The sequence below is a fragment of the Chiloscyllium punctatum genome, chromosome 11 (genome assembly GCF_047496795.1).
Source record: "Chiloscyllium punctatum isolate Juve2018m chromosome 11, sChiPun1.3, whole genome shotgun sequence".
Classification (NCBI taxonomy): Eukaryota; Metazoa; Chordata; class Chondrichthyes; order Orectolobiformes; family Hemiscylliidae; genus Chiloscyllium; species Chiloscyllium punctatum.
In genome coordinates this window covers 87,630,554-87,644,734 of record NC_092749.1, presented here as the reverse complement: position 1 = coordinate 87,644,734, position 14,181 = coordinate 87,630,554, and the positions used below count along the sequence as shown (strand labels likewise).

General features: G+C 40.5%; 1 protein-coding gene across 7 annotated transcripts in view; it reads right to left on the bottom strand.

Annotated features, from left to right (window-relative positions):
- map3k4 (mitogen-activated protein kinase kinase kinase 4) overlaps positions 1–14,181 on the bottom strand; it is a 204,090-nt gene that overhangs the window by 114,263 nt on the left and 75,646 nt on the right. For all 7 annotated transcript variants that reach the window (XM_072581200.1, XM_072581199.1, XM_072581197.1 and 4 more), the window contains one exon: positions 65–1,443. In XM_072581200.1, coding sequence (XP_072437301.1) covers positions 65–1,443 — 1,379 coding nt within the window. The remainder of the gene's footprint in view (positions 1–64; positions 1,444–14,181) is intronic.

Here is a 14,181-nt window from a genome sequence, read left to right as displayed (position 1 = left end):
TTGAAAAAAGTTTTAAAACCTTCATAATTTCAGCATTGTTACCACTGTAAGTCAGAGCTCTTACCTCCAGTGTACTAACATCTTTCTCCAGTGCTATTCGAGTCCTTTGTAGGGACCCATCCATTAACTTGTGAAGTCTCATTATGAGCTTCCGTAATCCCATTTGTTTCAGTGCTTTATCAACAAAAGGCCTATAAATAGAGGTTTGACAATTTCTGTTGACACTAGTGTCAGATGGGCACTCAGCAGTGTGATTTCCCATTAATGGTGCTTCATCTTCAGACATGGATCTTTCAAATTTCTTTGGGAGACCATCCAAAGACTGAAAATGAACATGTATCCCTGCTTTGTGCTTACATGCACTATATTCGCTGTCATTTTCTGACTCAGTGATTTCATCTTCATGACCACGCGCATCTTCATTTTCCAACAGGCAAGTCTGTGAGCAGTTGTCACTATTGTCCTCTTCCTCATCTGGGTCACTTGCTCCAGAAGGACGAGGAGATGGAATTTCAAACACTGGCCAGCCAATGTTTGGTAATTTCTCAATGCCCAAGACTGTGCGCATTAAGTTCAATTTCTGGTTCAGATCTTTAGTTATGTTTAGCCATAAGCAGAGTGCCTGCACTCTGCTTTGAAAGTCCTTTGCAGCGTACCTCTCATAGTCTTTCTGAAGGGCCTGCAATGACGGATAAAGTGCTTCCACAGACTCTAGCAGCTCCATAATACTTTTAACCTGCTCAAATGCAACTCTCTGACACTGGATGTGCTCCTGATAATTACTGTGACCAAAGACATGTGTTCCTGAAGTCCTAAAGCATTCAGTCTTCTGTTGAAAAATCTCATCATCTCCAGCAGCGTCAACATAACCATCCCTTTTGCAAGCACAGAGATTTCCATAATTTACTTTGAAGTTCAAAACTTCATCAATAATATCAGGGACAGCTTGGCGCGCAGTGTATAGGTAAACATCCTGATCACTTATGCTACGACTTGCATGCCAGGCCTGTAGCTCCAGCCAAATAAGTTCATTTGATCTGTTCAATTCATAAGAGGTATTTTCCTGACCCCTCTGCTCCTTCTCCTTTCGTTTAGAAACTGAGGTAAGCTTAAGAAGTAATCGCAAAGTTTCAAAGAATTTCAAGCGGTCAGCTGGGCAATCTGTTCTAGAAGTCTGCCGTGTCGGTCTGTTAACGGGCACCGAGACTGGAGAGTTGGAGTTACTACAGCTAAGGCAGAGGTAAGGCTTGTTAGGAATTGAATTCTTTGCAGAAGACCCAGTGATAGGGTCTAACATAAATGCACATTGCACTGTTTGCTTATGGTCTCTTTCTGTTGTTCGCATATTGGAGCGCTGTTTCTTCCCATGCTTATCACTGATTACAGTTACATTTTCAATGTTCTTGTCTTTAGATGTCAGCTGCTTTGGCACAGTCACTTTTTCTGAAATGTAAAGAAAGAAAGATTACAATTTGCAAAGGAGACTGCTCTAACTCAAGTTTCACCCAGAACTTGGCTAAGCATAATGAAAGTAAAACAGTATAGTAGAATACTTCAGCAGGCATCATTCAAGCAATAGTACCACTACAACAACATTCAGTAGCTAAAAATGAAAAGAAAGCAAGTATGAATCTAATGCCCTTAACACTTAACTATTCAACTGCTTCTCTGACAATGGCGTTCCTGATAAAACATTACAACAGCCATTAAGTTTTCTTCACTCTAGAACATAGTTCTGAGCTACTGTATTCTCACTGCTCATGCACAACTGAATTGATCTACCATCAACATAGAAGTAAATACAATTTCTTATTACTTAAGGCTTTTGCTTTTCTTTTCCTATCCTTTGAGATGCTTAGATAAAAAGCTGAGGATACTGTGGACTAACCCACCTGTGGACTAAGGTTGAAAGAACAGCAGAGAGAATAATATTAATGAAAAAACAGTGTGACTGCAAATATTGTGGTTTGAAGTAAATTGGGATACTGTATTTGTATTATATTCACAGATACACATATACACAGTTGAATAAATTTCATAATATACAAACACCAGAATTCTAGATCTTAACTTCAGGCTGAGTGACAGAACTTATTTCTGATCGATTCACATTACAATGCATCTCCAAAAAAAATCCATAGGAAATACTTAAGTTGACAATGAAAGTTCCAAACACACAGAAGACACAAAGTCCTGGAAGTTTCTATGCCCAAGTAAATCCATTTTAAAAGAGATTGTGACAGGAATACACTGTCTATTCAAAAATCTCTCTCTTAGTGGAATATCCAGGATTGATGCCAAGTTCCTTCCTATTAAATTAAAACAGAGTACAGTCAATAAACTCTCTCAAACATTGGGCAAATAGAATCTGAGACAGAAGACGAAGCATAGCTATTTAATTTTAGGATGCTGGAGAAGTGGTTGCATACCCACCCTCTGAATGAAAAAGACACCTAAGAGACAACTTTTTAAACTCAGAGGGTGGTACGTGTATGGAATAAGTTGCCAGAGTAAGTGGTGGAGGCTAGTACAACTGCAACATTTAAAAGGCATCTGGATGGGCATATGAATAGGAAGGGTTTGGAGGGATACGAACCAGATGCTGGCAGGTGGGACTAGATTGGGTTGGGATATCTGGTCGGCATGGACATGTTGGACCGAAGGGTCTGTTTCCGTACTGTACATCTCGATGACTCGAAGATAAAATGATGTACAACTACATAAACAGATTTATAAAACTCATGTTTCTAACAGGTAAGGATGCAAAAAAGACTACTTAAGGTAGTCATTGATTGCTCTTCAAAGGTTTGGGTGCTGTCACCAAGATGAACAGGGTCTTAAGATCTATTGCATTGACCAATTAGTATAAATTAGATCACAGAGAAGTTCAACCAAGTGTTTGGTGAAATTCACTGGAATTCCCATACGTCTCAATCATATTGGATCATATAATGATGCAAGGGTGTTCTGCGGATAATCACTGGCCCAAATATACTAAAATTTTCTATGATCATTTGCATCTATACTAACTGGACAGGCACTGACGTGAGATTGGATTTGGATCTTAAAATTATTAAAAACATCAGTAGCATACAAGTGAATAAGATGTTTCGAGGTGACGTGGTTGAACAGAACTGGACAGCAATACTTCAATTGGGAAAGCTGAAGATAAAATCTTTAAGAATGTTCAATGTTCAGAATAACTATCCTAAAGTGGGCTGCTTCCTTGCAGTTTTTCTTTAAGGTGTAAAGCATATTTATGAAAAACTATAGCAGCCAGACAGAAAACATTTGATTAATGACCTACTCAGAATTTCCCGAGGTTTGCCTGCTTGTCCTCAAGGGGATAAATAGAAGAGGGAATATGATGCAGTAATTCCTTCTTGCTTTACTTCTGGGAGAAGCACAGCATGGTCACAGGGATGAGTGTAGAACATAGTGAATTTGTGTGAGCTCAACGACCTTTTCTTCTGTGTACATAATTTAAAAAGTGATTCCAACAAAAAGTAGAGGATTTTCCTCCTGACAATCACATTAATCCAAACGATCTAATCTCACTTAAATACCAGGTGCAGTTCCATATATGCAGTCATGTCAAAGAGGCATTCCTACTGTAGCATAGGAATCTACTTTTGAATATAGGCGAAAGTGAGGACTGCAGATGCTGGAGATTAGAGTTGAGAGTGTGGTGCTGGAAAAACACAGCAGGTCAGGCAGCATCCGAAGAGCAGGAAAATCGACATTTTGGGTAAAAGCCCTTCATCAGGAATCCTGAAGGGCTTTTGCCCAAAACGTTGATTCTCCTGTTCCTCAGATGCTGCCTGACCTGCTGTACACATTTCCAGAACCACACTACATTTAAATATGCCAACATTTTCTTTAGGACCCATCTCCCAGGCAACTAATCACATTAGCAGCACAGTAAATCGACACATGGAATTTCCCTATCAGGTCAAAAGACTAGGTAAGAAAGTCTTTTGGGAGAAATCAAAGCTTCTTAATTAGACAGCAAGATCCCTGTACAGCACAATGCTTTTTTTTCTGTCCTTTTTCAGGATTAAGGGAAGAGCACTGTCTTTTGTATGCAATCCACATTAGTAAGTGAACTGCCACTGACAGCATTTAGACAAGCTCTTGCTGCCAACACTTTTGCTACTGAAGTTTCTCTCCATTTAGATTACAGATAGTCTTTCTATTCCTCTAACCAAAACTGATAATCTCACCCTTTCAGTTCATCTGCCACATTTTGTCCATTCACCTAATCAATCCATACCCACTTGTAAATTTTTACTTTTTCACGACAACTTATTTTCTCCACCTATTTTAGTGTCAATTGCAAATTTGTTTATAGTACTTCTATTGCTGCATCCAGGTCATTAAAAGAGATTGTAAATAGATGGGCCCAAGACCGAACTCTGTGGCACCCCCGCAGTTACAACCAGAAAAACACCAATTTCTTTTCAACCCAATTCACTGCTTACTCTTCGTTAGCCAATACTCTAGCCAAGTAATAAATACCCCTAACCCCATGTAATCTAATTTTGTATCTTGACATTTTGTGCAGCACCACCTTGAAGTCAAAATATATTATACAATCAACAGAATCCCCATTATCCGCTTTGCTTATTACACCTTCAAGGAACTATAGAAATTTAATCAAGCATGACCTACCCTTCATAAAACCACACTGACTGCGATGGATTGCATTTTGATTTTTAAGTGTCTTGTTATTACTTTCTTAATGATGGATTCTAAAGTTCCCAATGATATGATTAACCTTTCTTTTGAGAACATTTGTAGCTCAGGTTGAGTTTCTGGGTGTAGGTTTGCTCGCTGAGCTGGAAGGTTCGTTTTCAGACATTTCGTCACCATACTGGGTAACCTCTTCAGGGAGCCACCGGATGAAGCACTGGCTGTATAGCCTGTTTTCTATTTGTGTATTTGGGATCTCATATGGAATTTCCTATAGAAAATGATGTCACCACAGGAAATAATATCACCAAATCAAGGAAACTCAAACACAAATAGAAAGCAGGCTACACCACCAGTGCTTCATCCAGAGGCTCAGTGAAGATGTTACCGAGAATGGTGACAAAACAACTGAAAACGAACCTTCTAGCTCAGCGAGCAAACCTACATCCATATGTTAAACTGTTCTGTAGCGTCATACCTTGTGCCTCCCTCTCTTTTTGAATAAGGGTGTTATATTAGCATTTTTCCAATCCAATGAAGCCATTCTGGTATCCGGCGAATGTTGGAATATTATAAGCAAAGGGTCCACTATCTCTGCTATCCCTTCCTTGCATGGTGACGGCTAGTACGAGGGGACATAGCTTTACATTGTGGGGTGATAAATATAGGACAGATGTCAGAGGTAGTTTCTTTACTCAGACCAGTAGGGTCGTGGAACAACCTGCCTGTGGCAGCAGTAGACTTGCCAACTTTAAGGGCATTTAAACAGTCATTGGATAGACATATGGATGAAAATGGAACATTGTAGATTAGATGGGCTTCAGACTGATTTCACAGGTCGAAGGAACATAGAGGGCAAAAGGGCCTGCACTGCGCAGTAATGTTCGATGTTCCTCTAGGATCCTAGAATACAAACTATCAGGCCCTGGAGGACTGATCTGCTTTCAATCTCAACAGTTTGCTCAGAACTTATTCCCTAGTGGTAATGATGATTGTTCTAAGTTCCTCCTTTTTTATATTAACTCTGAATTATCCATTATTATTGGGATGACACAATGTCCTCTACACTGAAAACTAAAGCAAAACATTGATTTAGTGACTTCATTTCTACAGGCTGGCTGCCTTTAAGTACCACAGTTGCCGTGAACAAATATTTGCTACCACTATAACCAGAGAGGCTGGTTTCCATCATAGCACAAGACTTGAGCTGCCTTCATAGATCATAGGCCTATAATATGGTGTAGAAATCATTATTGCTTAAACTGTCCCTGCTGCTAACATATGCTAAACTATTTCGGCCACTGCAGACATTTCTGAAGAAGAAAGAGATGACATACATTTACCCATGATTCAGGATTGTTACACTGCTAATTATCTATTAAATCAAATTATGAGTCAGTCTGCCTTGCTCAAATATTAATTAGCTTTTCAGATTTCAGTACAAACAACAATCTACTCACATCCCTACCTAAACAACCACCCTTCGTGAAGGAGTTAAATGCATGCTCCAATGAGCATCAGTTGCTCTCGATTATCTCTGGAGCATGTCCTGGGTATTTCATAAAGAGACCATTATTTCCAACGCTGTCAGAACCTTTTCTAAAAAAATAATATTTCACAAACATACTTAAAAGATACACACCGAAAATAAATTTAACATTCCTAAGGTTTACAATACAAAGTGTCCTTCTTCCACGTTCCCCTAACTTCTCATTAGTCATTTCCTTTAGTAAAATAACACAATAAATGCTAGCTTATATGCCCCCATCTGTGTTTTGATATTTTAATTTGCTCCAAAATTTGCTTTAGACTGCTATTTTTATTCTCAGTTTAATTTCATTTACATATTTTGTAGAATGTACACTGTCCCAAGGGTTTGTTATGTAGATAGCATTCAATAGGTATGGTTCCTAGAGACCCCTTACACAGAACATTTCTTCTAAACCTTAGATAAATAAAACACTATATCCATCACATCTACCAGTGCAAAAGTTTCCATGCTCATTGTTTGAATTCCCAAACCACAAAGCTACTTTTCCCATTCTTCCCATGCACCCTGCCATGAGGAATTATGAACCACCTACACTGAAAAATTCCTCAATGAGGTTGGCAGGTGAGACATCACAAAAAATGTTTTCAGGATCATCTAAATATGAAAATTTCAGCATACACATCTGTACATTTCAACTTACTTTTTAGATGTGCTCAGCATTTCAATTTTTTCATCCAAAGTTCTAACTCAGCAAAATTTACATCTGCTCTCGTTTGCACACTTAACCAATTGAGCTTTCTGACAAGCCAGCAATTACTCCATTTCAACATAAACAGTCACATCTTTATATGCAGACCTGACAAGACCAATGATGATGGAACTAGCACTTTGCAAGAAAGATTGTTGATGTGAAATGACATCTGATTCAAACTACTTCATCTCCAAACCAACATATCCAAAAGGACCTGAAGCACGATTTCAAATCCCTTCTCAAACTCATTTTGCTACCCCATTAAGAAAACAATCGACACCATGCATCATAAAGGTACCCACCTTGGTGCCATCACCAAAAAATACTACACAAGGAAGCATTTACCAACACACAAATATTTTATTCAATTTCCAGAGATACCTAGGTTGGATGCTTCCTTCAAAATGCTGTAGGTACACTTCTCTCTAAAGTAAGTTACCCTCCAGAAAAGCTGCTTTTAGATTTGTGGACTTAGACCCCATGAACGGGTGGTTAAAGAGTGTCAAAAATATTTTGAAAACCACATTGCCCACTATAGGTGAATTGATACTGATCTGTCACCCAGGCACTGCTCAAAACTTCTGGTTCGCAACCTTTCCTTGACCTTTTGGTCCCATTTGACAATGATGCTTTCTGTACAGCAGGGCTGACGTTTATCTGCAACCTGAGTATTCTCCAAATTTGAGTTACAGTCACAGATGTACAGCACGGAAACAGACGCTTTGGTCCAACTCGTCCATGCCAACCAGATATCCTAAATATCTCTAGTCCCATTTGCCAGCATTTGGCCCATATCTTTCTTACCCCTTCCTATTCATATACCCACCCAGATGACTTTTAAATGTTGTAATTGCACCAGTCTCCACCACTTCCTCATTCCATACACGCATCAACCTCTGTGTGAAAAAGCTGCCCCTTAGGTCCCTTTTAAATCTTTCCCCTCTTACCCTAAAACCTGTGCCCTCTAGTTTTGGAGTCCCCCCACCACAGAGAAAACTTCTGGTACATTTACCTTATCCACACCCCTCATGATTTTATGAACCTTTGTAAGGTCATCCCTCAGCCTCCAATGTTCCAGGAAAACACCCTTAGCCTATTCAGCTTCCCCCAATAGCTCAACCCCCCCTCCCCCCCAAACACTGCCAACATCCTGGTCAATCTTTAAGTTTCACAACACCCTTCCTCCAGCAGGGAGACCAGAACATTCCAAAAGTGACATCCACAACATGACCTCGCAACACCTATACTCAATGCTCTGACCAATAAAGGAAAGCATACCAAACGCCTTCTTCACTATCCTATCTACCTGCAACCCCACTTTCGAGGAGCCATGAACCTACATTCCAAGGTCTCTGTTCAACAACTTTCCCCAGGACCTTACCATTTAGTGTATGAGTCTTGCTCTGATTTGCCTTTCCAAAATGCAGTACCTCACATTTATCTAAATTAAATTCCATCTGCCTCACTTCAGCCTATTGGCCCATCTGATCAAGATCCCGTTGTACTGAGGTAACCTTCTTCACTGTCCACTACACTTCCAATTTTGGTATCATCTGCAACTTACAACCATACCTATGTTCACATCCAAATCATTTATATAAATGACAAAAAAAGTGTTCTTAGAATCGATCCTTGTGACACACCACTGGTCACAGTCCTCCAGTCTAAAAAGCAACCCTTTACCACCACCTTCTGTCTGTGTTCAAGACAGTTCTGTAACCAAATGGCTAGTTTTGTCTGTATACCATGTGATCTAACCTTGCTAACCAGTCTACCATAGGAACCTTGTCGAACACCTTAGTGAAGTCCATTTGGATCACGTCCACCACTCTGCGTTCATCAATCCTCTTTGTTATGTCTTCAAAAAACTCAATCATGTTCGTGAGACATGATTTCCCACGCACAAAGCCATGTTGACTATCCCTAATCAGTCCTTGCCTATCCAAACATAAGTAAGTCCTGTCCATTAGGATTCCCTCCAACAACTTGCCCACCACAGATGCCAGGCTCATCAGTTGATCGTTCCCTGGTCTTTCCTTACCACCTTTCTTAAATAGTGGCACCACGTTAGCCAACTTTCAGTCTTCAGGCATCTCACCTGTGACTATCAATAATACACAGGGTGACACGGTGGCTCAGTGGTTAGCACTGCTGCCTCTCAGCACCAGGGTCCCAGGTTTGATTCCAGCCTCGGGCAACGACCTGTGTGGAGTTTGCACACTCTCCTAGTGTCTGCGAGGGTTTCCTCCGGTTTCCTCCCACAGTCCAAATATTTGCAGGTCAAGTGAATTGGCCATGCTAAATTGCCCATAGTATTAGGTGCATTAGGGAAATGGGTCTGGGTGGGTTACTCTTCGGAGGGTCGATGTGGACTGGTTGGGCTGAAGGGTCTGCTTCCGCATTGTAGGGAATCTAATCTAATCAAATATCTCAGCAAGGGGTGCAGCAATCACTTCCCAACTCCCCACAGAGTTCCAGGGCACACCTGATCAGGTCCCAGGGATTTATCCACCTTTATGCGTTTTAAGCCACCAACACCTCCTCTGTAACATGGACATTTTTCAAGATGTCACCATCTGCTTCCCCACATTCTATATCTTCCATCTCTTTCTCCACAGTAAACTCTGATGCAAAATACTCGCTTAGTATCTCTTCATCTCTTGCGGTTCCACACATAGGCTGACTTGCTGATCTTTTGAGGGGTCCTCAGAGATTAGCAAGTCAGCTTATGTGTGGAACCACTAGCTATCCTTTTGTCCTTAATGGAATTTTAAAATTCCTTTGGATTTTCTTTAAACCTATTTGCCAAAACTCTCTCATGTCCGCTTTTTGCTTTCCTGATCTCCCGCCAAAAAAATACTCCTACTGCCTTTGTACTCTAAGGATTCAACCCATCTCTGCTGTCAATACCCGACATATGCTTCCTTCTTTTTCTTGACCAAATTTCTCTAGTCATCCAGTATTCCCTACACCTCCCAGCCTTGCCTTTCACCCAGACACGATTATACTGCCTCTGGACTCTCATGATCTCATTTTTGCAGGCTTCCCACTTCCCAACTGCCCCTTTACCTGCAAACATCTGCCCCCAATCAACTTTTAAAAGTTCTTGCCTAGTATCGTCAAAATTGGACTTCCTCCAAATTAGAGCTTCAACGTTTAGATCCAGTCAATCCTTTTCCATCACTATTTTTAAACCAAAATAATTATGGTCACTGGCCCCACAGTGCTTCCTCACCGACACCTCATCCACACTGAGTAATCTAATCTAATCTAATCTATTCCTGTCAGGATTGGCTATAAATCACTCTCTTTCACTCAGTGATGCATATCTCTCAAATTATGACTCCACTCCAATGCCCTCATATCTCTCTAGCTTCCTTTTGGATAATTAAGCAATTTTTGTATTTGCCCATAGACCTACCAGCTCAATGCAGGGCCTTTCTCCAATATTCTGATCCTTCTGGCTGGCACACCACACCCGAACCCACTTCAGGCAGACAATCTCACTCACCACGATTAGCACATGCATCTGTGCCTACCATTTGAACTATCAAATCTCCCCCCTCTGTATTTCACATCACAAGAAACACCCAATGTGCCATTTTATTATCATCTTTGCCTGCAACCCTTCGTGAAAATGCATAATGCACCTTTACTACTTGGCGGGAAAGTGCTTTTATGGTCTGTTTCCCATGTTTTTTTAGATTAGATTACTTAGTGTGGAAACAGGCCCTTCGGCCCAACAAGTCCACACCGCCCCGCCGAAGCGCAACCCACCCATACCCCTACATTTACCCCTTACCTAACACTACGGACAATTTAGCATGGCCAATTCACCTGACCTGCACATCTTTGGACTGTGGGAGGAAACCGGAGCACCCGGAGGAAACCCACGCTGACACGGGGAGGACGTGCAAACTCCACACAGTTAGTCGCCGCCGGCGGGAATTGAACCAGGGTCTCTGGCGCTGTGAGGCAGCAGTGCTAACCACTGTGCCACCGTGGCGGCCATGCTGTACTGTTAAGAGCCTTCCCATCACATCCTCTAATTTTTTTCACAGACCTTTCCATTCTTTAAGTCCACTAATTGTAAACCCGGTCATGAAAACAGAAGTTTCCCAAAATGGTTGAATGAAGTGTAATGTTCTCTGAATTTTTTCTCATGCTTGCAACTTTGATAAACTCTGTCTTGCCATCGTATAGCACATTTAAGTGGGTAGAGAAAATGAAGCTGATAATTCAATTCATCTTGGGTAACATGTCATCAGCTACTGCATGATTTCTTCTACACAAACCATTGTCAAATGGACTTTCTGCAATGTTCATTTGCATTACTATATTTAAGTACTTGCACATGTCCAAAGAAAAATGTTTTGCATATTCTCATGTGTTAGAGTCAGAGATGTAAAGCATGGAAACAGACCCTTAGGTTCAACTTGTCCACGCTGACCAGATATCCTAAACTAATCTAGTCCATTTGCCAGCACTTGACCCATATCCCTCTAAATCGTTCCTATTCATATATCCATCTAGATACATTTTAAATGTTGTAATTGTCATAAATCTTGTTGGCACTCTGGAGTTATGCCAACCCACTTATCCATAAAGAATCTATTATTGTCTATTTCTCTTTGTTGCTTATTACAGTAGATAACGCTGAATCTAATAGCCATATCTACAAAATGTAACAAATATTTTAATCCTATGCCCCATACATTCAGGTTCATAAACAGCGTTTCATTAAATTCCTAGGCTAATGGGACATTTATAACTTGGTATGGTGGGGTCTTCCAAAAAAAGGATATATTGATTTGTTGAACAAGGGATTCAACTTCTTTAACTGCATCTCCAGCATCTGGCAGCAGCTGCTTTAATTTTTGTGATGATGGGTGGGAAAACCATCTATGCAACATTTGGTTCATCCTCTTGCTGGTCAGACTCATTTCCAGGGGCCAATTTTCTAAGTGAGAAACACGGATTCTTCAAGTGAATAGAACAACATCCTCATTCAGTGAACTTCATCTTTGCTCTTCTCAAAGATGTTCAAGCAATAATGCTAAGTCATTCAGGACCACATTTGTGTTGGTAGAAGTACATGCGCCCTAGGTTGGTTCACCATGTCATTAGGGAGGCAATTCCAGAATTTTGACTCAGTGACAGTGAAGAAACAGTAATATATTTCCAAATCAAGTCAGTGAGTGGCTTGGAAGGGATCATGTGCAGATGGGATGTTCTCATATCTGTATTAAATATCCTCTACTCTTGTCAGACCCCTTCCCCCTCCCCAGTCCTGATGAAGGGTTATGCCCGAAATGTCAACTCTCTTGCCCCTCGGATGCTGCTTGACCTGCTGTGCCTTTTCCAGTGCCACACTTTATTGACTATGACTCTCCAGCATCTGCAGTCCTCACCAACACCCTTTCCTGCTAGAATGTTGATAGTCGGGGGCTCAGTGATGGTTATGCCATTGAATGTCAAGAGGCAATGGCTAGATTATCTTTTTGGAGATGATCATTGCCTGGCATTTGTGGCAGGAATATTACTTCTGATTTTTTAGCCCAAGCTTAGCTATTGTCCACGCCTTGCTGCATTTGGACATGGACTGCTTCAATACATGCAGCAGCACGGATAGTGCTGAACATTAGCAGACATCTCCAACTCTGACCTTATACAGAGGAACCTCGATTATCTGGCAAAATCACAAGATCCCGATGCTCGGTTAAATTATGTTATCCAGCATTCGATTATCTGAATTTCGACTAACTGAATGAAATATTCCCTGCCTGTGTCCTTCGCATAATCAAGGTTCCTCTAAATGGGGAACAGTCACAGATGAAGCAGCTGAAGGTAGCTGGACCGAGGTCACTATCATTAGCGAATCCTGCAACGATGTCATGAACTGAGATGATTGGCCTCCAAAAACCACAACCATCTTCTAATGGGCCAGGTATGACTCCAACCAACAGAGCTTTTCTCCATTGATTCCAGTATCGCTACAACTCATTGATGTCAAAAGTAATTACTCTAACCTGACCTCATTTTTCCATTTAGATCTTATAGTACATTAATATTGGAATGGTCCTCCTATCACCCCTCAAAATAAAGCAGGTGGTGCTTTTGTATTCTTTAAGTGTACATTAACTTGCTTAGTCAAAGCTTTTGAAGTAAGAGTTTTCCAATTAATGCTACACTGAGGTACATCCATCATCCAATTAGAGCATAATTGAATAAACTGCAGACAAAGATATTCACGGCCCAATTTCAATTTTGAACAACTGATACAATATTTGTGGGGCTTATTTTCTCCTAGTCCAGAGGTAGAGATACCATCATTGTGCCACAAAAGCCCACCACAGCCCTTAAATATATGCCGCAATGAGCATCAATAGAACCACCTGTTTAATATATTTGAAGTGAATTTCTATTCCTGGTTTTAGGACAATTCCTTGCATACCCTGACTTACAGTGAAAATGCCTATTGATCACTCCTTGTGTATTTCTAGGATTCCATTGTTTTTGGTGGCAATCCAAATCTCATGCATCGTCCTGATCCACATCATCTAGTAAAAGTACAAATGATCTCAGAATACTTGTCAGCAACACCCTCTTGATACAAGTGTCTATGGCAAGGCTCCAATGATCTTGAAAGTCAAAAACCATGGAGTCCTCCATTCTCTGTACCACTGCAGAATATCTAATTTGTGACAAAAAGGCAGCTGGAATTGAATTGGTTTAGGGCAGCAGCCATTTGTTTTAAAAGAGAAGAGAATCATTACCACAGAACGTAGACCAGTCAAAATCAAATATCTATCCAAATGGATAATAAGTGTAAAATAATTTTAAAGCACAGACTCCAGTATTTTGATGTTAGATTAAAGACTGAAAAAGTAATCAAAATTCATGATTTATCATTCCACGGGCTGATTGGCCGTCACCTTAAATTATCGGAAGTCAACCACTTCTCGTAGACATCCGACAAATTAGCTCTCTTGTAAATCTTCAGCATCAAAGTAGCTTTCATTCAGTTCTAAAAATGCTTTGCTTTTTCCAGTTAAAGACAAATCCAAATCCATTCCTCATTTCCTCTTGGATACGGAAAGAGAGTTCAGATTTACATTTCATTCCTCCATTGTTTCCACGATTCAAATTCCAAAAAAATAAGCGGGTGATCATAGTTAGACCACCGAAAACATGACTCAGTTGTTTTGCAACAGGAAGTCCTGGAAGCAATACTTTTGTCAGATAA